The sequence below is a fragment of the Antechinus flavipes genome, chromosome 6, assembly GCF_016432865.1.
Source record: "Antechinus flavipes isolate AdamAnt ecotype Samford, QLD, Australia chromosome 6, AdamAnt_v2, whole genome shotgun sequence".
Classification (NCBI taxonomy): Eukaryota; Metazoa; Chordata; class Mammalia; order Dasyuromorphia; family Dasyuridae; genus Antechinus; species Antechinus flavipes.
The window spans coordinates 68,023,454-68,050,678 of record NC_067403.1 but is presented as its reverse complement, the minus strand read 5'-3'; the positions used below and the strand labels follow the sequence as shown (position 1 = coordinate 68,050,678).

At 36.3% G+C, this 27,225-nt stretch overlaps 1 protein-coding gene across 2 annotated transcripts; it reads right to left on the bottom strand.

Moving 5' to 3' along the window:
* Nucleotides 1-1,823: 1,823 nt before the first annotated feature.
* On the bottom strand, nucleotides 1,824-22,957 carry ZNF330 (zinc finger protein 330). Of its 2 annotated transcripts, XM_051965731.1 has the most exons (11): nucleotides 22,723-22,821; nucleotides 22,367-22,602; nucleotides 17,809-17,940; nucleotides 14,485-14,504; nucleotides 14,304-14,374; nucleotides 12,062-12,141; nucleotides 9,658-9,784; nucleotides 8,867-8,971; nucleotides 6,184-6,230; nucleotides 4,153-4,270; nucleotides 1,824-2,565 (listed from the first exon to the last, which is right to left on the bottom strand). In XM_051965731.1, exons 3-11 carry the CDS (start codon nucleotides 17,926-17,928, stop codon nucleotides 2,201-2,203), a joined length of 1,053 nt encoding a protein of 350 aa, XP_051821691.1. In that variant the 5' UTR covers nucleotides 17,929-17,940; nucleotides 22,367-22,602; nucleotides 22,723-22,821; the 3' UTR covers nucleotides 1,824-2,200. The 2 variants fall into 2 exon arrangements, with proteins under 2 accessions (XP_051821691.1, XP_051821690.1); XM_051965730.1 differs by lacking the exon at nucleotides 22,367-22,602 and having other exon boundaries at nucleotides 22,723-22,957.
* Between the last annotated feature and the right edge of the window lie 4,268 nt (nucleotides 22,958-27,225).

The following is a 27,225-nucleotide window of genomic DNA, read 5'->3' as shown; positions in this document are numbered from 1 at the left end:
ATACTTAAGTATTTTTTTTTTTTAAATCAGCAAAGGGTGCTGAGAAAGTCAGCAACAGTGATGCTATGAGGTCTATTGAAAAATACATATTTTTAAATCAGCAGAAAGTTTAGAAGGAAACACAAAAGAGTTTTGAAAGTGGCATATTATGTATTATGCATACATATTTTAAATCAAGTAATATGAAATGTAAATTCATGGCTCCCATATACAGTCTTCATTTTGTGTTTTGTATATAAAGAAATGTTTGGGAGCAGCTAGGTGATGCAGTGGATAGAGCACCGGCCCTGAAGTCAGGAGGGCCTGAATTCAAATCTGGTCTGAGACACTTAACACACTTCCTGGCTGTGTGATCCTGGACAAGTCACTTAACCCCAATTGCCTCAAAAAAAAATTTTTTTTTTTGCCTTTTAAGTTCAAAATTATTTTTAAAAGCCTTAAAGATTTGAAGAACACAAGGTAATATATTTCATTATAAAACATGATCAACCAGAGCAAAAGTTTTAACGACTATCCTAGATCAGTGTTTTTTAATAAAATACTAAAACCATGTATGATTCTTAGCCGTCAGAGATAACAGTTCAATAACCTTTGATTATTACTATCAAAGCGAGATGTAACACATTTCCCTCTCAGAGTTAAAGGTCAAAAATAGGGGCTTCCCACGTGTAATAGAGTTCTGCACAATCATTTCTCTTTTCAAATGATAGAGTGCATGGGAAGTGAACATTACAAAGCTTTCTCAGTGAGTTACATGACTCAAGAGAGAAGTCTTAACAAATCCATACTGAAAATCAAAACGGATTAACTATGCCTATTTCTCAATGAGAACTGGTTGAATGCCCACTTTAGCCGATACATCAGGATATATTTCTGTCTGAGATATTGCAAATGAGTTGGGCGCAGAATTCCCAAAGAGGAAGAAGGCTGTGGTAATCTTGCATTTGGGAAATTTTAGTCCCTCCCTGGCCTTGTCAAAATTTCTGCCAACAAGAATCTTAAATTTTCCCTTCATGAGCTTGTAAGGTTATGAATCTTGTAACATCATTCTTTTGAGTCGACATTTTAAGTGACAAAAGGGAAATAAAAGATTAAAAAGCCATGGCAGATCCAAGCAGGGATGCGATGTCTTTGCGACGATGACCCTTTATGCAAGATGAGGCTGCAGCATCCAGGGCTGTTATGACTGGAAATATCCTGGTGCTGTTCCCACATAAACCCAGAAGGTCAAGGGCCTTGCTGGTACCCAAGTGAGGGGGAAGAACAAGTATTAGGAAATATCACCCTATAACAAACCCTTGACATCCACCATGTCATGGAGCCTCACAAACACAGGAGCCAAGTGCTATTATTAGGCCCATTTTGCAGATGGCTGGCCTAACTTGCTCAGGGTGACTACAGCCAGGAACTGTCCCATGCAGGAGGCAAATTCACTGTCTTCCTGAGTGGACTCAAAGTCCAGTGTCCTAACCGCTCCGTCCCCAGTGGCCATGCTGATAAAAAGGCCTCCATGAGCTGCTGTTTTTACTGATGGAAGGAATACCCACTCCCATGGAAATGTTAAGGAAATACATTCTTCAAAAAAGGTCTTAGGCTACTTGAATTTCAAATTATCTTACCCCTTATACCTTTCATTGTACCATGACATGTATAATGTAAAAACTAAGGCCAATTCAAAAATTAATACAACATGAATATTTAATGACATTTCAGAATATATATTATATACCAGAACTCTGGTATCTATTGGCATGAGGGACATACATTAATAAACTTCTGCAAATAACACAGTTTGTGAAATGACAAGATGGAATGAGACAATATTAAGAAAAAATGAAACTTTAATTTCCAACAAATACAATTATCTTCTATACTACCATTCCCATATTTCCAGTTCTGTTGTAAAGCCACAAGATAATCAGGAACAATCTCATCCATGATGCTTCAATACTTTAGTGAATAAGAATAATCATTTTCCTTGTGCCACAAATCTGATTTTGAGTTTTCTATAAAAGATCTATGCCCCTTTTCCCTTAATAAGCATGGTAACACTTTAGCACAAGCCTAACTACTTTTGAAAACCTCATATACACAATTGACCAAACAAACGCAAACAAATACAAATATACACACACACAAACACACACACACTCTCTTTTCTGTCAGATACTATTCACAGATGTGGAAGAAATGTTCACTCTTAGTCTTCGGCCTCTTCATATTGACCATAGCCACTGGTGTAAGTTTTTCCTAAATTCATATTACTGAACAGATCTGTGGTCTCTATATCTGAATCTTTTCCTCCTCCTCCTTTTTCTCCTCCTCCTGCTCCTCTCTCTCCTCCTCCTTTTTCTCCTCCTGATCCCTTTTCTCCTGCTCCTCCTCTTTCTCCTGTTCCTCCTCCTCCCTCCTCCTCTTCCTCCTCATCCTCTTCTCCTTCGTAATCATCATCTTCTTCTTCTGGGTACGCCGGTTCTGATGTAATATTCTTCCAATAGCCATCATACCCAGCAGCTCCATCCACTTCTTCGCATCCGCTTTGCCGGCCAAATTTTAAGGAGCGAGCTACAAGAAGACAGAGGCATAAAGTCAGTACCCACCATTTTTCAAGATCCTTCTGAGATATATGAAATAATTCTAATAATTGGTGCTTTCTGACAACCTTGCCCAATCAAATTTAAAATCCTTTCTTAAATGCTCCAATTTCATTCCAAAAGTCCTATTCTATTCTTAATGGAAAAGTAAATAATGTAGCGAAAAAATAAAACATACATAGAAGATGTTATCCTCCAACAAACTATATAACTTGTGTATGACAGACACTTCTGCAAGACACAAACATAAAGCAATAATCATTTAATCAAGAGAGTCACCATCTCTATCATCAAGTGAAACTAACAAAGCCTAGTCTCTGACAGGCCGTAGCACCTGTGACTCATGTCCCAGGCTGACAATATTGCTGGTTTGTGGCCTAGTTTTTTTTTACAGTGATAGAAAAACAGAAAATATACACAAATGTATTAGGGGTGGAGAACTATATTGTGAAAACACAAGAACATTGACATAATATGAAATTATCAAATCTAATTTCTTTACTATAATAGAAAAAACAGGGTTTTTTGACTGGGTTAGAATCTTGTACAACAAAAATTCATTCTTGAGTTTGTATTCTTATATGACTACTCCTAGGATGACTTCATATATCTTACTCTTTAAAAAATTAAATATATATGTATATGTGTGTGTGTTTGTGTGTGTGTGTATGAAAAAGATACAACAAAAAACAGATTCGCTCAATTTGTCCTATTTTTCTACAACTGAAAAACAAATCAGCAATTGGGTTAGCCTAATAGATATAGTCTATAAAAAATACATCTCAGATTTTACATTTGATCACAGAAATGTCCATTTTCTTAAACAGAATTACCAAAGCCATTTATAAAGCGAATATGGGAATTTTGAAGTGTTTTATATAAAAGGTTAAAAAGTTATTTTAGAAACTGTGAACTGCAGTTTTCTTAGAAACTGAACTACATATTTCAACATACTTTTTGGACCCCTTTACCCAAAGCCTTACTAGATAATAACTTTTAAAATGTTATATAAGAACACAAAATCACATCTATTTTCATTTTCCTCTTATGTAAAAAGAAGAAGTTGGGCTAGATGATGTCCAAAGCACATTTTAGCCCCAATATCCTTTTTCATGTTTATCGAACATGTAATTTCTCTGGTAACAGGAACTCCTGATTAAGAAAACATCTCTCTACCAATGCAAACTGGCAAATTCTCTTTGCCATGTGGTCCTGGTTCCTGGGACCACTGCAAGGGGCAGCGATTTGTCCAGTGTCAGACAGCTGATATGTAGCAGAGGCAGGCTGCCTCAACTCTTGTCGCCTGTTCCCTATCCACTATCCCATGATTTCTCTCATTTTGTGATTATGATCAAACTTAAAATAATCATCAAATATTTCTTCTAAATTTAATAGTTAACCATAGATTGATAGGAAGAAGGGAACAGGGTCAAGAGAGGAGAAAAGCTGGAGAACAAAAGTGCCAAGTCCAGTTTTCTCACCCACATGAAACCACAAAGCACACAAAATGCCCCACACAACTCTAAGGCCCAAGAATGAACACTAAGAAGAATCTTACTTGACATGCTCAGATCCTTTGTCTCTTGAGTTTCATGGCCACATTTAGGACAGGGAGGTTCTTTTCCTTTTTCTTGTTTAAACACTTTGCTCCTTGTATGATCATCACAGAAACAGGCCTAAACAGAAGAGAAAGGAATAAGTGGGACATGCCTTTAACAAAGTTCATGAAATAGTCCTGACTGAGCGTAGAGATAAAGAAAGCTTCCAGAGGATCAGAGAAATCTCACTTCTGGGAAAGAATAAAGTCAGCTAGGAGTTCCTCAGGGAAATAAAAGTCTGGATCAGCCCATAATTTTAAAATCGAAGACTTTAAAACTTGCTTCAGGGTGGTTAATACATGTAGTACACCACAGGCAGAGGATACTCAACACCATAAATGATTTCTCCCCCATAATAAAAGATGCGCAGAACAGATGCAATGAAAATTACAAATTGATAATCACACTATCGATTAGCAATCTGATCCAAAAAGAAGGAAAAAGTTAAGGGTGGACACGGCCTTGTAAGAAAAAACAACTATTAAAGGATTTACTCTGGCTAGGAAATGGTTAAATGACCCACAATACTGTGGAAACATCTAAGGCACAGTTTCTTCACTATTTTAAGTCATGGACCTTTTTTGCAATCTGGTAACCTACAGACACTTTTCTCAGAATAATGTTTCTAAATGCATCAAAAAATGTACAGGATTGCAAAGGAAACCAAGTATATTTAAATATAATTATCAAAATCTTGAGTAAAGAAGAGAAATAAATGAGTAAGTCAATGGATAAAAAGTTAGATAAATGTTTATATACTGACTTGTAAACAAGCCAAAGCAAACTCATGAATCTGTCTGTAGAATAAAGAAGCCCCAAGTTCAAATCATGCCTTTACTAGACCTTTTACTAGCTCTTTATTTAACCTCTATCTGCAAAATGGGAATAATAATAGTAAATTTAACATTTACCTTCCAGGGATGTTCTGAACATAAAATGAGTTAACACCTGTAAAGTGCTTTACAAAACTTAAAAGACTTCTACAAATGCTAGTTACAATAGATAGCTAAGTGAGACAGTGGATAATGTGCTGAGCCTGGAGTCAGTCAGGCATTGACAAGCTGAATGACCTCGGGTCACTCATGTCTCTGTTTCCTCCTCTATGCTAATACCATCACCTAGCTCTAAGGGTTGTTGTGAGGTTCAAAGAGGATAATATTTGTGATGCACTTAGCACAGTCCCCAGCACAAAGAAGGGGCTAGAGCTATATGTTTATTCTCCTCCCTTCTCTCTCTACCCACCAAGGTTAAGGACTCCTCTAAGGGACAACAATGTGGGAAAAGGAGTGTGAATGAGGTAAAGTAGTCTTTTTGCTTTTATCATTTAAATTGTAGGAAAAATAATCCATCTACAAAAACTCTGGCTAAATAAAATGGTCATTGTTAATAATGGATTATGCAAGTTAAAACAATTAATAATAACTTAACATTTTTATAGCACTTTTAAAATCTGGAAAGCACTTTACAAATACTCTCTCATTTTAGCCTGACAACAATCTTGAAAAAGCAGGCAGATGCCATTATTATCTCCATTTTACAAATGAAGAGTAATTTATTTGCCCAGAGCCATCTTTAGTGTCTAAAGTCAAACTTGAACTCAGCTTCTCTTGATTCCAGATCTCTCTCCCCTTTCTGGTAACAATAAATATATTTTTAATAAGAGGGAAAAAAAGGTCCATTTATATGAAATTTACAAAAACCCAGAGATCCTTTTGTATGTTGTGACTTCCCCTGATGAGGGAGCAGAAATCATGGAAAGAGCTCAGATTTGATCCCAATTCTGTTATTATGTGACTACAGGCAAAGGAATGGGACTTAGCCCCTCTTGATGGCTGTTTTCTCAGTAAAATGAGGTAGAGTTCAATTACTGGGTGTGTTATCACTCAAATTCCTTCCAATAACATGCTCTAAATGAAGAATCCAAGAACTTGTTGCTGAGTAAGAAAGTAAAGGAAAACCTGAGCTAAGACACACAATGGAGCCATTTCTACCTTACACCGAAGGCACGAGTGCTGTCCCAGACGATTACAGGAAACACCTGGGGGAAAAGACAAGAGTTTTGTCATTTTCAAGCTGAATCTGCCACTGCTATTTTCTACAAATTTAGATCTAAGGAAGAATCTTCAGATCCAGTATGTAACTTTTAAGTCTTCTGTACCCAAGCTCAAACTTGAAAACAAGAACATACACAATCAAAATGGACCCCCCCCCCCCCCGCCCCCTAGTGAAGAAAAGGGAAATCAACCAAACCTGCAGACACTATTTTCATTCTTGGAGCTTTGCCTTTCCCTAGGTACTGCAGGTTTCTTCAATTCCCCAGCAGCTAACATATTGCTACCCCCATCATCCTTAACCGTTAAGGGTAACAAATCATCTTTTCCCTCTTGGATCCAAGGGAGGGCCTTTCCTTTAGTCCCCCCCCCCACGCCAAAAGTTTTTCAAAGGGCTACCCCACCCAATACCACTACTGATATCCCTGCCTCTGATTTTGGGGGTTCAGATACTAGCACCTCAGCCTGCCACACCCCTACCTATGTAAGGTAAGTGGATAGAATAAGAAGTTTGTTAAAAGTAAGGATGAGCAAAGGAAACAAAAGTATTGGATTTGGAGGTGGACAGAAAAGTATATCAAGTACTTTGGTATTAAGAGTACAAATTTGGTTGATCTACTGTCAGATTAAGAATTTTGTTTTTAAGAAACACTAGCAGATCAGTTCTACTTTTCATGTTTTTTCTTCCTGCCAGTTATATCTATACTCCCAGGATCCTTCAATCTGGTTGGGTATAACATGAAGCATTCTGCAGACTTGGCTTCTTCCCCAGTGCTCATTCCCATTTTGTTGGGTAATATTGCTACTACCTTCTCCCTAGAATGTTTCACAAACACATTAATACCCTAAAAGTGATAGATCCCTTGAGCGGCTACATCCAAGAGATGAAATCCACGCTGGCTGAGCCAGTTTCCTTGTGGTCCCAATCACTCTCCCCTTAGGCTATGTCTTAGATAGAGGGGCCAGGTGGGAAGCCAGGACTGCCCAGATCCATCTCTCTCCTCCATGTCTCTGTTTGCCCTTCAGCCATATTAAGTGAATACTGCCTGCCACCCCCCATCCATAACTCTATTGCTGCATTATGTATGTGAGAAAAACAACGTTAGTATTCGTAATAACAGCAGCTGGCATTTATACAATGCTTTACGATCTGGAACATGCCTGACATGTTATCTCACTTGATATAACTGAGAATTAAGGATTGTTAAATGACTTGCTGCTTAACTAGTCACCCAATTAGAGTCTGAAGCAGAATTTGAACTCAAGCATTCTATCCACTAAACCTCTAAAAAGTTCAATGATCAAGAAAAGTGGATATTTACCAAAGAGATTTAAAATATTCCAATAGCATGGAATTTTTCTTTGCCTAATTTTAATTATGAACATTCTCTTCCAGCAGCTTGTTCTTAAAATATACAGCACAATTTTCTAGTATACTTTTCTTTCAGAGGTAATGATGACTCTGCTTATATAAAGCACGCAATAATGCAGAGATGTCAAGCCCAAATAGAAATAGGAACGACAAATCCATATACAAGGACCCCCGCAGGACTAAATTTTGACTTAGCTTTAAAATATTATTATCTATGTTTTCTTATCTTTTTATTTATCTTGTTGAATACTTCCAATTACATTTTAATCTGGTTTGAGCCACACTTTAGAATACTGCTATAACTTAAATTAAAAAATTCCTACAAGTCAGTTATGTCAAATGCATAAATTATTGTATTCAACCAATTGGGGGATAAAAGTAGCCTATATTAATATGGAACAACTGGGATGGCATTTCAAGAACCTTCTCATATTCCAACAGCAGTTGGTAAGTGAGAAAATGAAAAACAAACCAGATGGGAGAGAGAAAAAAGGCCTTTAAGAATTCATTATAGCAAACAGAACAACATTTTGAATTTACAATGAGACTGACTTTAATATCACACATCAATGATAGAGTGATCATTTCTTCTTGGGATACTGATGATTATAGAGCTTTGGGGCTTTGCTTGCATCTCTTACTGAATCTCTAAAAGATGACAGAATTATAACCCTATCATTCACAATTCCCTGCCTTTTATTCCATGTGCTATAAAATGCACAAAGGAAAAATATCAGTGTTTTGCTACACATTCTTGCAATGTGTCTAAAGGGCTGAAACTTGATTCATAATTCCAAACACTCATATAATAGTCTTTGAAACTTTTGTCTATTAGCCTAGAAACAATACAAGATGTTAATCTTAGAAATCCCCTAGTAGATGGAATGTACCTTAAAACTAGAGATAAGGAACACCTCTAAAATACTTCTTGTAATAAAGTATGTGTGTATATATATATATATATATATATATGCCTTTGAACGTTTTGAATGAAGAAACTTAGCCTACCCAAACTATCTAATTATCAAGTCCTGTAGAAAATAAGTTGTTTCACTTACAAAAATGTAGTAATCTAAAGTCAGTAGGCTACATGTATTGAAATTGTTTCATCCATTAATGGAAAAAAAAATCAATATTCACTTAAATTATCATGGAAGGTTTCATGGGAAGTATGCTATTTTCCCTACCAAATAAATATTCTTAAAGGAAAATACCTTAGATAGATATGACAACTTCAATGAAATTACTTACATTTAAATGTTTCTGCATCCAAAACCTGGCAGCTGGCTTGATGTTCAAATTGATCATCTTCACACAGGAAGTTACGGCAAAAAGAGCAGCTGAACATTCTGCCTCCTGTTGGAATGCCCAAGACAATACCCAAACATGTTGACATAGTAAAGTTAAGTAATCTTAAGTAACACTGCTTTAAAAAATGATGTACTATTGAAGAGGAATGTAAAAAAATATGGCAATTTTTGTTCTGATACTGTCAGACTACTTAGGGAGCTAGATTATGATCCTCATTATCCCTTCTTCCCCACTGCCCTTCTTTGTCTCTTCTCAAATAGTTCTGGCCCATAACAATGTTATGGGCCAGAACTCTGTACTTAAAACATCAAATAATAGTCACAATTCCTAAATGAGACTATTTGTTCCCGTTGCTTGGGTAGACAAAGTTGTTAATATGTGTCCCTTTCCACACTGTCATGACAATTAATACAATTGCCAACAACTGACATAAAACTATTTCATTAACTGTAACTCTAGAAATAACTTTGCAAGCAACATTCTGAATGGCATTAAAAACATCCTACCTATCTAACAAAGTAGAATATCTTCCCCCCCCCCCCACTTTATAAAATATTTCTTTTTTTTTTTTCTGAGACATTTGGGGTTAAGTGACTTTCCCAGAATCACACAGCTAGGAAGTGTTAAGTGTCTGAGACCAGATTTGAACTCAGGTCCTCCTGACTTCAGGGCTGGTGCTCTATCCACTGCACCACCTAGCTGCCCCCTACAAAATATTTCTAATAACTTACCGTGGTCCCATACACCTCTTTCACATTCAACACATTCTGCATCAGTAAGAGGGCAGAGACAAGCATGTGTACTCAGACATTTCCTCCCATGGCAAACCCAAGCTTCACAGAAATCACAGATGGCACCCTGTAACCAAAGGGGGGAAGGAGAAATATTGGTCGTTGCCACTGACTTATACATGTAATAATTTCAAAGCTTACACATGTAATAATTCATCTGCTTTTGGTGCAATAAATAGTTTCATAGCAGGAAAGGTCATCTAGGACACAAATCAACATCTACTCACTATATGCACTTGAAAATCATAAGAAACAGAAGGAAAGGGAATAACAGCATAAAATCTATGACATCAACAGCCTATTTATCCACTTCACATTAGACATAATATTACACATCATTAAATCAACTGAAAGACTAGGTGCAATAGTTCCTTCACTTATATCCCCCAGAATAAATTTCAATTCTAATGTAGTATTCATGAACTTTTCCTTTGGTAAGGGCTTCTTATAATTGAATGAACTTTAGCATCAACTTTTTTTTTTTTTCAACTTTCAAAAAGAAAAAAAAAGAGTATGCACATATAATTTCTAAAGAATTGTGAAGTTCTTCTTGGGCAAATGAGATTAAAAAGCTAAAAGTTTTGTTTAAAAAGACAGTTAGTATTATTTTTCTATGACCACTCAGAATGCATCTTTCTTAACAATGCTAAAATTTAATACAAACCAAACTCTAAAGTCAGTTACTCTAGCTCTATTGCAAGCTAAAAGGGGACACATAATAAATGTTCTTCTAATAAAAACCCTTCGATCTTGTACAGTAGTAACAAAACATGGAACAGTAAATCTGCAGAATGTTTTTGGCTTTTAAAGTGGAATGCTAATGCACATGCCACTAAAAGAGCCATAATTCTGAAATACAGCACTTTACTAGATATGTGCCCTAATTATGTTTGATTATATTTAAATGGTTTTATTGGTTTGTCCATCTACTAAATGGAAGTAATTATATTTCCCATTCATACACCTTAGGGGATTTTTTTAAAGGAGAATTTGTTTTGCTTGACTATGCATATATGTACACAGCTTCTCTTCCTTTTCTTCCAATGAAGGGGAAAATATGATAGGGAGATAGAAAAAATAACTGAAAAAGAAAATGACACTTAAAAAAAAAAGGATAAGGCTATTAGACAAAATAAGCTACCAAGAAATAGTGGAATCTACTTTGCAATAATATTTGAAAGCAGAGAATTACAAAAGATACTTTTGGTTCTGAAAGCACCTCATAAAGGCCTAATATATATTACCTCATCAATTATCTCATAAGAGAAACAGTAAGGTCACTGTTGCTGGATCATAGTGGAAAGGGAGGCAAATTATAGGACTGGAAAAACAGCAAAGGATCAGAAAGGTACAAAAAGATTAGGTGTGAAGGGTTTTAAAAGTCAAATGGAGGCTATTCCAGGGAGCCACTGGAATTTAATCAATAAGGGGAGGTGACCTAGTCCTTTAGGGATCACTTTAGCAGCTGAGTGAAGGATGGACTGCAGTGGGGAGAAACTTGAAATGGAACCAACTGGAAGTCTACTGTAAAAGTCTAGATGTGAAGTAATGATGACTTACACCAGGATGAGATGTGTTAGGGGAGAAATGGGTATATATATAAAACAAGAATTACAAAAGTAAAATCAACAGTTCTTAGAAATTATTGCATATAGGGAAATGAGAAAGAATGAAAAATCAAGGATGATACCTAGATTGAAAGACCCCAGGCTACTAGGACAACATCAGTACAAGAAGAGGGAGGCTTTAGGGAAAAGATAACAAGCTATGATTCCTGAGAGATCTACTGGACATCCGATTCAAAATGTTCAAGACAAGTCGTTGATGGCACAATGGAGAACAGAAGAGAGATTCAGATATATAGATCTGGGAATCATCTCCATGGTGACAACTGAATCCACTGGGGCTGATGAAATCATTGGAGGAGAGAATATAGAAAAAGAAGGAAAAGCAAAGTTCTCCTTGGGGGACTACTGAGCTAAATTTTCAAATAAAAAGATACTAGTTGTAAATCCTTTTGTTTCTAACACTTGACCTAAGTTAACTGTCTATTTAACAAAAGACCTGAATCTTGGTTAGGGCTCTTAAGATACTGAAAAATACCTCGCTGAAAATCTTTCATTAAATCAAAACTGAGTAACATTCTCTAACAAGGGGCAAATCATAGATAAAATACATCTTCCTACTATTATTCTTACAATTTGCATTCCTTGATCATAATAAAAAAAAAAAAAAAAATGATAATAAAGCAGAAGTTATTTGGGAATTAAAAATCATCCATGAATAATCCACAAGGTTGATAATTCAGAGACTCATATGGATTAGAAAGACAGATAATGCTTACCACCATTGAAAGGCCAGTACTATATACACCAGCATGCTTTATGACACAATCTGAAGATTTCATCATACATTTTGTTTTTCCTATGTTTAAAAAAAAAAAAGAAAATTCAAAAATGTTTTAAACTAACTTTGAAGAGTAATACAAAAATATCTACTAAGTTTTTTTTTTTTCTTAGTGAACGCTCCCTACAGAAAATAGTCTAAGAGTAAAATAAATTAAATCAACATTCTTTACTACTTATCTGAGTGACTAGGAGAGTGGTTATAACTAAGATATTTAACTTCGCATGGGAATTCTTTCAAGATAAGTAAATATTAGTAAATCTAAATAAATATTGTGTGCAATAATTATTTACATACAAAATCATACCAAATATAAGTTTATACACAAATTTATAATCTAGTATCAATATTAAGAATCTTGTGACACAAAAAAAGAAATTACATATATGTCACACTTAAAAATATACTCATTACTATTTAATAATCATTTACTTCAGCCTGGTTCTGTGATGAGGAGGGGGGAAAATAGTCTGGGAATCAGGACACACAGATTCTAGACCTAGCTTTTCCAGTAATTACTACTTATCTGACACAATCTCTCTGGGTCTGTTTCCTCATCTGCCAAATAACTAGATGGGGCTATTTGAACTCTTAAGTTTCATTCCACTAAGATTCTATAAAAATGCTTAAATTTTTAAAAAATCACATTAATTTCACATTTGTGTGTGTGTGTGTGTGTGTGTGATTTTTTTAATCAGTTTTAATATTATGGATAATTTCATCTTACAGCATTATATCAAGTCTGAAATCAAGACAAATGATATTTACAGAGCTTATTCCATGGGAATTTATATATTTGATTAGTTTTGCTAACTAACCATTTCAGAAAAATAAATTATTTTAAATCTGATGTGGAAACCAATGACTCCAGAAAAAGTCAATGGAAATCACTGCTGATAAAATGAAAAATCCCAACCTGTAGCCTAGTAGGATGACAAAAAAATCAAGAGCAAAAGTAAACCATTAAGGACTATATAAATCTTAATCACCATTTTACAACATTTCTGCCTGCTTATGGAACAAAACCCATGAGGACAGTCAATAAAGTTGCTGGGGATGAGAGATGTACCAGAAAATAACAAAATAGTTCTATCCAGCAACGACCCAGCATGGGGATGTTGGTACAGCATACATCAAAAATGCTTCCTTCTCACTGGAATAATGAATGGAATAATTGGAATAATCTACTATTACCTATGAAATAATAATCCTTTATTCCCTTATCATGGTTTACTTCCCAAAGTCAGGAAAATGATCTCTCAATCTTTCTTCAATTTCCTTATGTAACACCCAGATTCACATTTTTTAGACAACATATTCCAAAATTAACTTACATGGTAGATCAATAATTTACTCAGCTTAGTTTTTCTGTACCTAGCTCTAAAAGTGACATCAAAATAGTTTGTATGACAGTATGATAAATAAATAGCTCTCTACAATATTACCTTCAAAGATTACACCCTTATACTGCTAACACTCTTTTCATCCTGTATCTATCACTCATGAACACATATAAATCCTTTATAAACCTGCTTATCTTTTAGGTTGAATGACCTTTCATGATGACAGGTGCCATTCTTATTATCTCAAGTAAGTGGCAAATAGCACATCCTACTCTATTCTGAACTGAAAATAGGCTGGTATAAGGGACTGAAGAATCCCAAAGGGTATCTGCTAAGTATCTTGCAACAACAATAACAACAACAACAACAAAAAATAATAAGTTTTTTAAATACTCAAAAAATAAGAACTGTCCAAAGCTATTACTAGCCATATTTATTTAAAAAAAAAAATCTTCAAATTATTAGTGAAATGCAAAGAGGGTCCGTTTCATATCCATCAGTTAGCAGGTATTAACAAAAGGGATTGATTTCTAAATAAATGAATCTCTATAATTAAGATGTAGAATATTAGTTATATAAAAATTAAGATTTTTCTTTAAAAAGGGGTAGCCTAAACCTCTCATCTTTTCCCCTGGATTTTATTGATTCTTAGGTAAAAAGGACAATGGTATTTTTCTGCTACTCAAAAAGCAGTATATTTTAACATTAAGTTTATCTGGGAGACAGATTGCTTATTACAAGCAGTAAAGAACATTCAGGTTCAGCTCAAAACCTATTGACATTACAAACAATGCTCTGCAAAGAGAAAGAGATGTGTCTTTTGTCACATATACTTACCACATTGTGCGCACAAGGGTAGTTTCTGCACAGAATTACAAAAGTAACAAAATGCTCTATTCTTCTGTCGCCTTGTTATGTGAAATAAAAAAAAAAAAGAGTGAAATCAACAAAATTATTTTAAAAATGAAGGAGAAATTTCATAATGAAAAGAACAAAGAAAAAATAGTTAATTTTTTACCTTTGACATTTATCACATTCCTGTAAGAAAAAAACAAACAAAAATTAAAAACTTCTTTCTATTGCCATAAGATGGTAATGAGAATTTACAAAGGTTATAATTTTGATTACGTCAATACACATTTTAAGTGAATATATACAAACATAACTAGGAATGTTAGGCTTGGGTAAAATCACATATAGCATTATGTATGTATGAGATGCCAAGATATGGAAACAGAAAAGAAGACAGGGAAAAATTGGAGTTATCCAAGAAAAAGAAGTTATAACCAGGAATGAAAAACGGTAAACATAAGAAATTAAAAGAATACAGTAGAGGAAATGGTAAAAGAAAACAAAGACTTAAAAAAAGATAAGCAAAATCATGAGAATAAGAGAGGTACAAAATTTTAAAAGAGGGAAAAGCTTCTAAGATAGCTCAGTGGGACATGATGAATATGGGGAGATTGTTTTTAAAAGGCAGGAGATGAGGATGCATCAAATGCTACTTTTTACCACACCTTCGAATAATCTCACAAGCAGCCCAGAAATTGTTAGCCTACATTATTCATTCCCAAATTTGCTACAAAAACCAGAGAGGAATTCCTCCTGGAAAGGCAATCTACAAAAAAGGTAAGAAGTATGTGGGAAACAGGGTAAGAAGCACATAGGAAACATGGAACAGAAAAGGGAAGGATCATCTGTATAAGCAAAATTCAGAAAAATCTAATATTTATCCCATTACTACTCCCATCCAAGGAATGTGTTAGACCCCAGGGATATAAAGACAGAAGAAAAATGTGTCTATCATTCAACAAGATTACATCTCATAGGGACTATATCAGAGGTCCCCAGATCAATATAAAATAATCCTTTGTTACTGGGGGAATATCAAGACTTCAAAGAGAAAGCAGGACACCTGGACTAAAGTTTGAAGGAAGATCAGGAGGAAGAGGAGATGGTGGAGAAATCATGCTGGTAAAAAGATTCAAACTGAGAAGGCGTCATAATTGGAAGACCCAACTAAGTTCTGAATCATCTATCTGGCTCCTCATCTCACCCCAACTCCAACTAGGCCAGTTCCTTCAAGAGAAAGAATTGAATGTGCACAGACAACCCCATATCTGGTGTAGTAATATCTGTGATAATCAAGGATCAGTGAAAATAGCTAAATACTTTTTCGGAGATTCAGCTGGCAAAAATAACTACACCATGCATTTGTGTGAAATAAGCCAAAAAAAAAAAAAAATCATAAATGTAGAGGGAGCTGCAGAGGTGAAAAATGAGTTAGAGAAGTAAGAAGTAAATACAGTATACTCACTATTTCCCCTTCCCTTACCTCTGACTGCTGCTGACCAACTATGGCTTAATCCTCTATGGGCATTTCTCTGACACTTTCAATATAAAAGCCTCTTCTCTGTGCCTTCCTATTGGGCTTCAACCATTCCTAAGGTATGGCGTCAATAGCCATGATATAGGGACCAAGAAGATGGAGTTGAAGCTAGATGGCCACACTTTGAGAGCTTGGGTACTCCCATGTCCCCACAGAACCACTGAAGAAGAAATAGCAAGTCCTTAAGTTCTGGTAAGCCATAATAGTGCCTATTCTTTGACCCTAAGACCCCTAGGAGATTCTGAGACTGTGCTATATAATTTTTCGCAAAGCATATGTCCTTCAAGCCTCTAAATATCCCAGTATACCAACATCCCAAAGATCAAAGAGATCAAGAAGCTTGGTAAGCTTCCAATGCTAACTAACCAGGGCAAGAGGAGGGAATGGGACAGAAGTTTGCTGATCCCTTCCAAGGGCCCATCAGAAAACTTCTCATAAGTTTAATTCCTAAGAGCCAGAATTTGAAATGCCGGAATAGCAAATAAAGATATAGCAATATACCCTTACATCAATATAAAACATTATTTTGGAGACAACTTTTCTAAACTGACAAAGAAACACTTCCTATTGAGATAGATGCTCGGTTTAGCACATATCATATGCTAGGTGTTGTATGGAATGAAATATAATCAGTGCAGAAATCAGAAGAGATATGTACATACATGGACATAAACATCCTATGACATCAAATTCTAGACTAAAATTAAATGTGACAGCACAATGTAAACAGTAGAACTCTTAAGTTTTCACTGTAATTTGTAAATAACGGCATCTAGCTTTTATCACTATCTTCCCTGAACCATTACCTCTTTTCTTTCTACATTCCCATTCCAAGTTTCTCATCAGTTCCCATAGATTGATTCTCATCTACACACTGGTTGATGACTACCACAAATCCATCTACTCAGCCTCAATCTCTCCTTAATACAAATCCTGAATTCGTATTCAAAATACAAAAACAAATGCCTGTTGGGTAACTCTTCCACAATCATAAGCACAATCTATCAAAAATAGAACTCATTGTCACAAAATCTATTCCTCCTCCAAACTGGAAATTATCTTTGGCTCTTCTCTCCTCTCTACATCCATTCAGCTGCCAAGTCCTGTAGCTTGATCTTCATGGCATCTCTTATTCCTATTCTTCTTCCTTCTACTCGCAGACAATTACCCTCAAAAACTACTGAAATAGTCTCCTTAGTAGTTTCTGTGCTTCTATAGTATCTCTCTTCTCCAATTCAGCCTCTATACAAGTACCAAATTAATATTACTAAAACACAAATATGACCCTGTTAAAAATGTTTTTAGTGGTTCCCTAATGCTCCAGAATAAAATAAAAACTCTTCAATCTGGCATTTAAGGTCCTCCACAATTTGGTTCCAGCTTATCTTTCTCTTTTTCTCAAATACATATATATATATGTATAAATATATATATACATATACATATACATATGTATAAATATATATATATACATATACGTAAACCTGTAACGATCACGCTAGCACCCAAGACACCCCAGAATCAGCCTGAGTCAGGATAAGCGAAAGTCCCTCTTTATTCTTGGTCTTTAGAGGTAGAAGTGAAGGGAATGGAAGAGAATCTCTGCAAACCTGTCCTCCCTCGTCTAACCGAGAGTGTGTCCCTGGCTCATCTTACTCCACCCCCTAGTCGCTCCTACAATCCTCTATATATCAGTCATTGAGCCAGCACAGATAATGGAAAGGATCGTTTTCCAAGCATATGCCCATAGAGTATTGTCCAATCAGTAGTTAGCCTCAAGCGTTCAGCAGTCCTGACCTCAGTGCATTGAATTCAATAGTTTCAGCCCTCTACATAAACCCAGTAGAAAGTAAGCTCTTTGAGGGCAGTGACTAGTTTTTGTCTTTGTAGTCTAAAAGTCCAGAACAAAGAGAGGTGTGTGTATATTTAATAAAAGGAATTGAGGGAAATTACCATTGAAGCGTTACATGGATGTTTAGCTAAGTTGACGTTGCTTCTTGCTGCTCTTAGCTGTTTTTCGCGCTCTCGGCGGCTTTCAGCCTTTTTCCTTGCGCCCGTCTTCTTTTTAGGCATTTTGCTTGCTTTCTGCACATAAGAGAAAAGAAGATTTGAGATCTGGCTGCATCAACTACTTTAATCCATCTAAAATTATATAACATAATGTTCCCTCAACTGGATAACATATTATTTATCCTACCTGACAAAAAAATTAATGATAGTCTTAAAAACGCATAGCCTTTTAAAATAAAGCACTTATTTGCATTCAGAGAATGATTCCAAAATATATAAAACTCCAAAAGCAGACAGCATTTATTTTGAAAACCAAGACAACATTCATTGTAAATTAAACTTTATTTGTGCTGAATTCTTCCTTGCCTCTCAAAAAACAACATCCAAACTTCTTTTTTTGAAGATAGTATCACTAGCAGGGGAATAGATATAATCTTTTACCAATCTAAAATATAGTATACTTCCAAATGATATAGCAACATGAACAGGTTTATAATTTACCATACTGCTGAAAAATGAAATACACTAACCATGACAGCCTTATTCACAAACACATTCTCTCTGAAAAGTTATCAGCATGACTTCTATGTAACCTACTTTCAGAGCACTGTTTCCTGCATGAAATCTAAGTTATAGTTAAGAAATTTTAATATAATAAAACTTAAGTTGAAGTTCTAATATATTAATTTTCTTCACATAAACTATACAGATACCATTCTCAAATTCAGTAATTTTCTTATTTAGTCAACTGGGAATTAACCATTTGCTATACTGCAATCTCTGAAGGAAAAATTTATAAATTACCATAATTTAGGTAATCCTAACTTTACAATAAAATAACACCAGGAAATTAAAATCTAATTAGCATGAATCAAGAAACTTTCAAAGAAATCATTTTTATTGCCTATCTATAATTAAATCAAGTAAAACTAAAAAGCTCATGAAGCTCTGGAATTGAGACTAAGCAATGGGAAGTCCCAAAGAATTGGTATAACCTATCTTAAAATGTAAGACAGTGACTTTTTCATTTGAAAAATAAACTCTACTACCTTAAGAATATGAGCTGTCTTCTCATGGAAGATGTGTGCAAAAGTCATAGCATCATAAAGATAGAGATGGAAGGAACTATATATACATCTGCTACTCCAACTACATAATTTTACAAAGAAGAAAAATGAGACTCCACAAGGTTAAATGATTTGCCCCAATTCACAAAGCCAGTGAAAGGCAGAGACAGATTTCAAGTCCCAAACAGAAAAGAATTCATTCACAACAAAACAGACAGCTTTCCTTATGAATTTATAGATGACAGTAATTGTATCCAAACTAAGAATGCTACAGGGTTTCCTCCAAGAAATACACAGTTATTTAAGAGGTGGAACAAATCAAATCAAAGGGAAAAAAATGAATGAGGAACATACAATGAGCAACCATAATATGCTGACGTTGGACAGGTGTGATTCTACCAGTACAATGTGCTTAATTGCTAACAACAATGGTGTAGAAGAAAAAGCCCCTGGATTTGGAGTCAAATATGCTAAATTCAGATTCTTAGTAGCTACTTAAACTTGTTCTCTGTGGGCCTCACTGGGCCTCAAATTTATAATCTATAAAATGACAGCACTCAATTTAATCCATATTCTAACTTTCAAGGCAACCAATCCTTGTGTCTAGTCATCTGAGCAACAACTGAAAAGAAGATACTAAGCCTGTAGGTTGGTCAAGAGATTGATTACTTGGTGTTTAGCTTCTTGACGGACACACAATAATACAACAGCTAACTATGACAAAGGCAACATTACTGAATTGGGCCTAAAGCCACAAATCTGAGAGAATGATAAAGCTGGGTTAGCCCCTGGGAAATTTAAACATAACAAGCAACACAAAGTGCTTATAAAGCACTTGAACATGAATCCCATCTACAACATTTAGGACAAGTAATCATCTGAATTCCACTTAAAGGACTTCAGTGAAGGGGAAAGCATTAAAGGCCCAGGAGAGATTTCCCGATACTGAAACTCAGTCAGTTTGTCAGCCCATGGAACTCTTATTGCAGTGCTCCTAAGAGGTGATGAAAGATTGAAATAGGATTGTGACTGAGATTAAAAGGGAAAAGGTTAGGTGCAAGAGATGCTATGAAAATAAAATTGGTAAGTCTTGGCAAGTGACTGGCTGTGGAGAAGAGGGAAGAACCAAGGATAACTCCCAGGTAACTGCTCAGTCCAGGGGACATATTTTTATTTAATGAGTAACTGAAGTAAGGTCGAAATCAGAGGACCTGGGTATGAGTCCTGGCTGTCACTTATATCACTGTGTAAATCACGGACTTCTTTGGGCCTCCCATTCCCTGTCAGCAAAGGGATGCTGAATTGGATATTCTAGTCTCAATGGCATAGTACATTTGAAAGGGCTCTGAACCAAAGTTCAGCTTCTGCCTCTGACACACTCTGCATGACCTCAGACAAAACCCTGAACTGGCTCCTCATCTGGAGAAAGAAAGGCTGGCATAGCCCCTACTGGGTGAGCCAGCTGGCCTCCAAGATGCCTCTGAGCTCCACATCAGTGATGCTCAGGGCAACATTTTTTCTATGGGGAAAAGTCAGATGGGTTTTCAGAGGCCTAAGAAAACACCCCAGGAATATTTGTGGTACTTCAAGACTAGAATCTCCTTCTTCCAGCTCAACAACTCTTTTATGCTCAAAAAAGGTCAGACTCCCCAACCTTTAGTACGCAGGAACCTAATCACTGGAAAAGACTCTTGTTCACAGAGTTCAAACAATCTCAGCTTGGGGAAGCCTTAATGGACAATTAGTTCAACTTGTAGTAACTAGAAAAGATTCCCTTCTGGAATACCCTCAGCAAATGGACTTTCAGCTTATACCTGAAGACTCCCAATAATCAAGTAGGGGGATTGGGAGGGATTCCATAACTTTTTCAAAAGATCCAATGTACTTTTGGTAGTTCTAAAATTTCTTCACAGCAAACTAATTTGCAGCTGTCTTACGCAATTAAAGACAGGTAGCACAGTGGATAGAGTACCTGGCCTGGAGTCAGAAATTCATATCTCCTTGAGTTCAAATCCAGCCTCAAACAAGTACTAGTTGTGTGACCTTGGGCAAGTCACTTAGCCATTTTTGCCTCAGTTTCCTCATCTGTCAAATGAGGTGGAGAAGGAAAAGGCAAATCACTCCAGTATCTTTGCCAAGAAAACTCCAAATGGGGTCATGAAGAGTCAGACACAACTGAAAAATGCCTAAACAACTGTGCAATTAATAGGGCCAATTTCCCTTATTAAATGACCCTGTTTATTAGGGCCGGGACCATTTTTAACATATAGCTTTTAATAAATGTTTGTTGAATAAATAACTGAAAAAATTAAGAGCTTGGCAAAATCTCTTTTAAAGAGCTGAGTAAAAACTTATACATACAGAATAATAAAATATTAAACTACAGTCAGTAGCGATCACAAGTTGAGAACTAGTGATGCTAAATTTAGAGCTATTCCCATTTGGGTTTTATATCCTCAGCTGTGTATGTTCCAGAGGAGAGGTGGTGTTTAACCTATATTTGTTAAATTGATCACATCTCTCAGGACTGTTTTAAGGATCAAATAAGATCACATTCTATATATATGTTTTTCATATTTTTAAGTGCTCTATAAATGTCAATGATTAATTATTTTATTAGACCACTGTAAAAAAATTCTTAAAGAAAAAAAAAACTGTGCAGTATCAAAATACATCTAGACTTTTTCCAATGCCTATCTTACATGGGACATAAATTTTCAGAGAACTCTTCAGATTCACTTTCTCTGGTCTCTCCACAACCCTAAATTCCGTTGGCAACATTTAAGAAACTTTATGAGGAATGCAGAGTGCAAAGAAATACGAAAATACTTCCAAATTTGACAAAAACTTATGGGAAAACTGGAAAGAAATTGGGCAGATAGCTTGTTTAGGATGACAAGTCACACCATATGCCACAAATAAGCTCCACACTTTTACTCCATCATGTTTTTGGAGTAAAAACATTACAGGAAACTATCTTTCACAACTAAAGATGGGTGGGGGGGATCGTTGGCAGCCCCCTTGAGTAAACTATTTTATCTCGACCTATTTCCTCATCTATAAAATTAGGAGTATGGGCCAGATGGCCCCTAAGACTTATAGTGATAACTTCGATCCTAAGGAAGAGAATCGACCACATAGGTCAGTGATGATCACATAAAATTGAAAGGGTTCAAGACAAAAATCAATGTAAAAGGAAAATGATGGCAACCACACGTGTGTGTGTGAGTGGGGGAGCAGGGGAGGGGGAATCTCAGAATTCAGAAAGCCCGTTTAGTTTGGCCAAAGAGAGTTGGATTGTGTTTGTTTTTTCATCTTCCAGAGGTATATTTAGCTGCCCCCTTCCCTCCTTCCTCTCCCCTCCGTCCCTCCTTCCCCTCCCCCCCTTCCCTCCTCCCCCCGGGGAACCGTCGTTTTTTTCTTAAATTTCTTACTCTGGGAAACTCTGAAGTTGCCGATGTCGTGCTTTCATCCCCCAGTTAGGCTGCCTCCGGTCCCGAAGCGGAAGGGAGCCAGAGGCCAGCTGGCCCGAGCCTACCTGCGGAACGCAGAACCCGTCGAGATAAGAGCAGAAAGTTCAAGTTAGGCAGTGGGGAGGCCGCGGGTGCGAATCCTGCCTCTGCCAACTGGACAGGGGTCACTTCCCCTCTCTGAGACTCAGTTTCCCCATCTGTAAAACAAGGGGGTGGGGAGCAGGAGCTAGACGGCCTCTCAGGTAGCTATGGACGTCGCTTGGTGACCAAGCCCCCGGGAGAGGGCTCGCTCCCTTCCCTGACAACGTGGAACTAACCTCCCACTGTGGCCCGGGCCGGAGGGAGGGACTTGATCCGGGGACGCGAGCTCCCCCGGGCCCGCCCGCGGCGATGGTTGAGCTGGAAGCAGCCGCTGCCTCCTCCCCCCAGGCCCGGCTGCCTGAACAATGACCTACGGCGGAGCCTCCCCAGGGCCCCACGCAGACAGGGCTGTGTGACAGCGACGGGACAGGCGTGACGGCGTCAAAGGCAGATGTGGGCAACAGGGTCGGACAGGAGGAGGCGGGGCCGGACGATGCGAGATGACGTTGAGCGCGCCGCACGCCGCACGCCGGCACGTAGGAAAGAGCGCCCTCTTCCATCCCGCCTCCCCTCACTCTTTGCCCCGCCTTCCCGAAGAGCGAAGCGGCCTTCCAGGGGGCGGGGCTGCCTCCGAGGGGCGGGGCTGCCTCATCCTGGACTCCCGGAAAGGGCAGCAGAGGGTCGGAGGGAGGTTAGGGACTGTCACCCTAGGTAATCTTGGACGAGCCCTTCTCCGAGTAACTTTTTAACTTAAATGTGTAAAATAAAATACAAAGGAAACCAAGTTTAGTGAAATACAGTCGTCAAAAACACCTTTATGGGCCGTAGTTTCAAAATAGATATATTTTAAACAAGATCGGGGCAAAAGTTATAAAATAATTATGACCTAGTATTAATTATTTTTAAAAACTAATTAACAAGTCATAATTACTTTTTTAAAAAATTAACAAATTCATTGTAAAAACTGGCCATAAAAAAAACAGGCCATTATTATCAATACTTTTTTTAGAGTTCATGGTCCATAGTTATCAAGAGACAGCTGGATAGATTGATACAGATAAATCATAGACACATAGATGTAGACATAGCTATGGATAGATAGGTAGGTAGATTCATGTATCTATCTATAGATTCATAAATAAATCATAGATATATAGAGATACAGATAGATCCATGCATATAAATAAATAAATTATAAATTATAAATAAAATAAATAAATAAATAGATAAATAAATCATAGATTCATAAATAGATGCATAGAGATAGGTAGATATAAATACATACATACAAAGGTATAAATACATAGATATAGAGAGAGATGGGTAGATATAGATATAAATATAGATACATACATAGGTCATAGATAGAGATAGATAGATCATAGATGTGTAAATAAATATATCAATAGATAACAAGGAGCTTAACCTCTGATGGTTCAGTTTCTCAACTGTAGAATGGGGGTAATAACAGCAACTACAAAGAGCTGTAAGAATCAAATGAGATATTTGTAAAGTGCCTGACACATAGTAAGTAGATGCTTAATAAACACTCGCACCTTTCCTGCCTCACCTCCACTTTCTCCACTTGGATTCCGTCTTTGAAAGCTATTAGAGAAAAGCAAAATTGCTGAAGTGGTCTCTCTAATTGCTTTACTTTTCTTGTTTAGCGTTGGCAAAACATCACACATTCTCCTTTGTGCTTCTTGATTTACATAAGTTTAAATACATATCCTTTATTTAACTTTATATTTCTTTCTATTAAGAAGAAAACGTCCCAGATCTCAAAACACATTCTGCCCAAATTAATGCTTTTATTGTTTAGATCAACATACATTTTCCCTGATGAAGTCCAATAAATCAAAACAGATTTGTGATAATCACCTTGACAGAAGTGCTTTGCACTGCAAGTCCAAAGGCTGACTTAAAAACTCATTAACACAGATTGACACATTTATAAATCTGGTTTGAAGGTACCTTAGCGGTCACCCATTCCCACCTCCTTCCTAATGTAATGATCTGATAACGATCCAATCTCTACTGAAATGTTCTCAGCTGAACACCTCACAAGGCTACAGATGCCATTTAAGGGTGGCTATCGTTGTTGGAAAGTTCTTTCTTACCTACCTACACCTTCTTCCCACTGAAGCAACACAGAATAACTAATCATTCTGCCATTGCCCTTAAGGAATTTGAAGATAGTTTGTCTTATTGTTTGTTTTGAGAAATTTTTGTTCGTTTTAGAAATTCCATTTGTTCATTTTAGAAAATTCCTATAAGATCTTTTACTCCAGAGTTATGCTTTTTTGTAGAATAAAGACAGCACTCAAAATACTCTTCTATAATTTAGGAAATTTGATTTTTTTGATACAAAGAGGAGGAGAGCCTTGTCTAATAACAACACAGCAACCACTGTAACTGGCATTTGGCATTTCAAAGGGATTTGTGTGCATTATCTTGTTTGATTCTCACAACCTAGTATGGCCAGTAGCACAAGTATTAGGATTCCTATTTTACAGGCAAGGAGATTCAGAAAAGTGCGATGACTTACTTTGGTCTCATAAATAGTAAATATAGGAAACTGATTTCTGGGAGGTTTAATTGTTTTTTTTTTTCTAGTTATATATGCACATTAAGTTTTCTAATACACAAAACAAAAGGGAAAAAACCACAAGAGAAAAAATGAATAAAAAAATTAAAAATTAAAAATTGTGAACATAGTTTATGTTGATTTACATGCAATCTCCATAGTTCTCTTTCTGGATGCAGATGGTGTTTTCTATCCAGAGCCTGGGATCACTAAACTGCTGAGAAGAACCAAGTCTTTCATAGTCGATCATTGCACCATCTTGCTGTTATTACAATGTATTCTTGGTTCTGCTTGTTTCACTCAGCATCAGTTCATGTAAATCTTTCCAGGTCTTTCTAAAATCAGCTTGGTCATCATTTTTTAAAGAACGATAATATTCCATTACTTTCATATACCATAACTTATTCAACCATTCCCCAATTGATGAGCATCTACTAATGTTCTAAATCTTCTCCACTATAAAAAAAGCTGCTATAAACATTTATGTGGGTCCTTTTCCCTCCTTTATGATTTAGGAAGCTGATTTCAAAAGTCATCATCTCTCATGGTAACACATTCAGTGTGCTTTCTACTACATAACTCTTCTTCCCTCCTGGGTAATTCAGAATCCTCCTCTGTTTTCCTGAGTTTGTCAGGATGTTCTGCTCTAGACCTGCTCATTTATTCAGCACACCTTGCTTTTTTCTGGAATCCTGTATATCTAGAACTTCCCAATTGCTTGATATTCTATAATATAACATTGGTGGCTCCTTTCCTATAACATCAGAGATGGGAAACCAAGTGAAACATACTGATAAAGACCAAACACAATTTATAAAATCCCTAACCTTTTTCTCTATCGCTGAGATATCCAAATGCAGGGAGGAAGAAAGGACTAAGGAAATGCACCCATTGAACCAAAAGATGGTAAGAGCTCAGTGTAACTATATACCAAGAGCAGGAAAAGGCCTCTCTCAGGCCAGTCATGGATTTCTATCTTTTACTTTCATCTCAAGATCATTATGTCTAAAGTTCCGGAAACATCTTTATTTGTTTATATTGCTTTCATATTCTTTCCCATCTGGTTCTGAGGGATATTAGCTAATACCCTGGTTTGGAATTTTAAAAGTGATGGGAGAAGGGATGGTTTTCTCTCTGTGTATATTCCTAGCTTTGGATAGCTCAAGTTAAATCATATTGCCTTCTCTTAAATTCACCAAATAATAAATGTTCGTTTCCTTCTCTCTCTTTTACCAAATAAATCCCCATTACCTTTTAAATCCTTGTCTAATTCTTGTGTAAAAACTCCTAGAAAGTCCTCAAACCAAAATATCAGAGCAACCTACCTCACAAATTCTATCCTTGATTCTCCTGGATAGCTTCCAAATTGTATAATGTTTGAGGCTTCAGAAACCATTCCAGATAATGACATAAAAAAAACTTCTTTTAAAAAAAAGATATATTTTTACTAGTTACATGTGTAGGAACAATTTTTTAGTTATACATGTTCATTCCTTTTTTAGATACTTCCTTATGAATTGTGTTGGGAGAGAAAAATCAGAACAAAAGAGAAAAACCATAAGAGGAAAAAAAAGATTTTTAAAAAAAGGAAACATAACATGTGTTAATTTACATTCAGTCTCCATAGTTCTCTGTATATATTTGGATGGCATTTTCCATCCATAGTTTATTAGGATTGCTTTGAAATACTGAACCACTGAGAAGAAGCAACATCATCATAGCTGATCTTCGTACAGTCTTGCTGTTTCTGTGTACAATGTTTACCTGGATCTGCTTATATTGCTTATTGTTAGTTCATGTAAATCTTTCCAGGAGTGGCTCTCTTCAACAATGAGATGATCCAAATTAGTTCCAGTTGTTCAGTAATGAAGAGAATCAGCTACACCCAGAGAGAGAACTATGGGAAATGAGTGTGGACCACAACATAGCATTTCTACTCTTTGTTATTGTTTCCTTGCATTTTTGTTTACCTTCTCAGATTGTGTTTACCTTCTTTCTAGATCTGATCTTTCTTGAGCAGCAAGATAACTATATAAATATGTGTACATATATTGTATTTAACATATACATTAATATAGTTAACATGTATTAGACTACCTGCCATCTAGGAGAGGGGGGAGGAGGAAGGAAGGGAAAAGTTGGAACAGAAGGT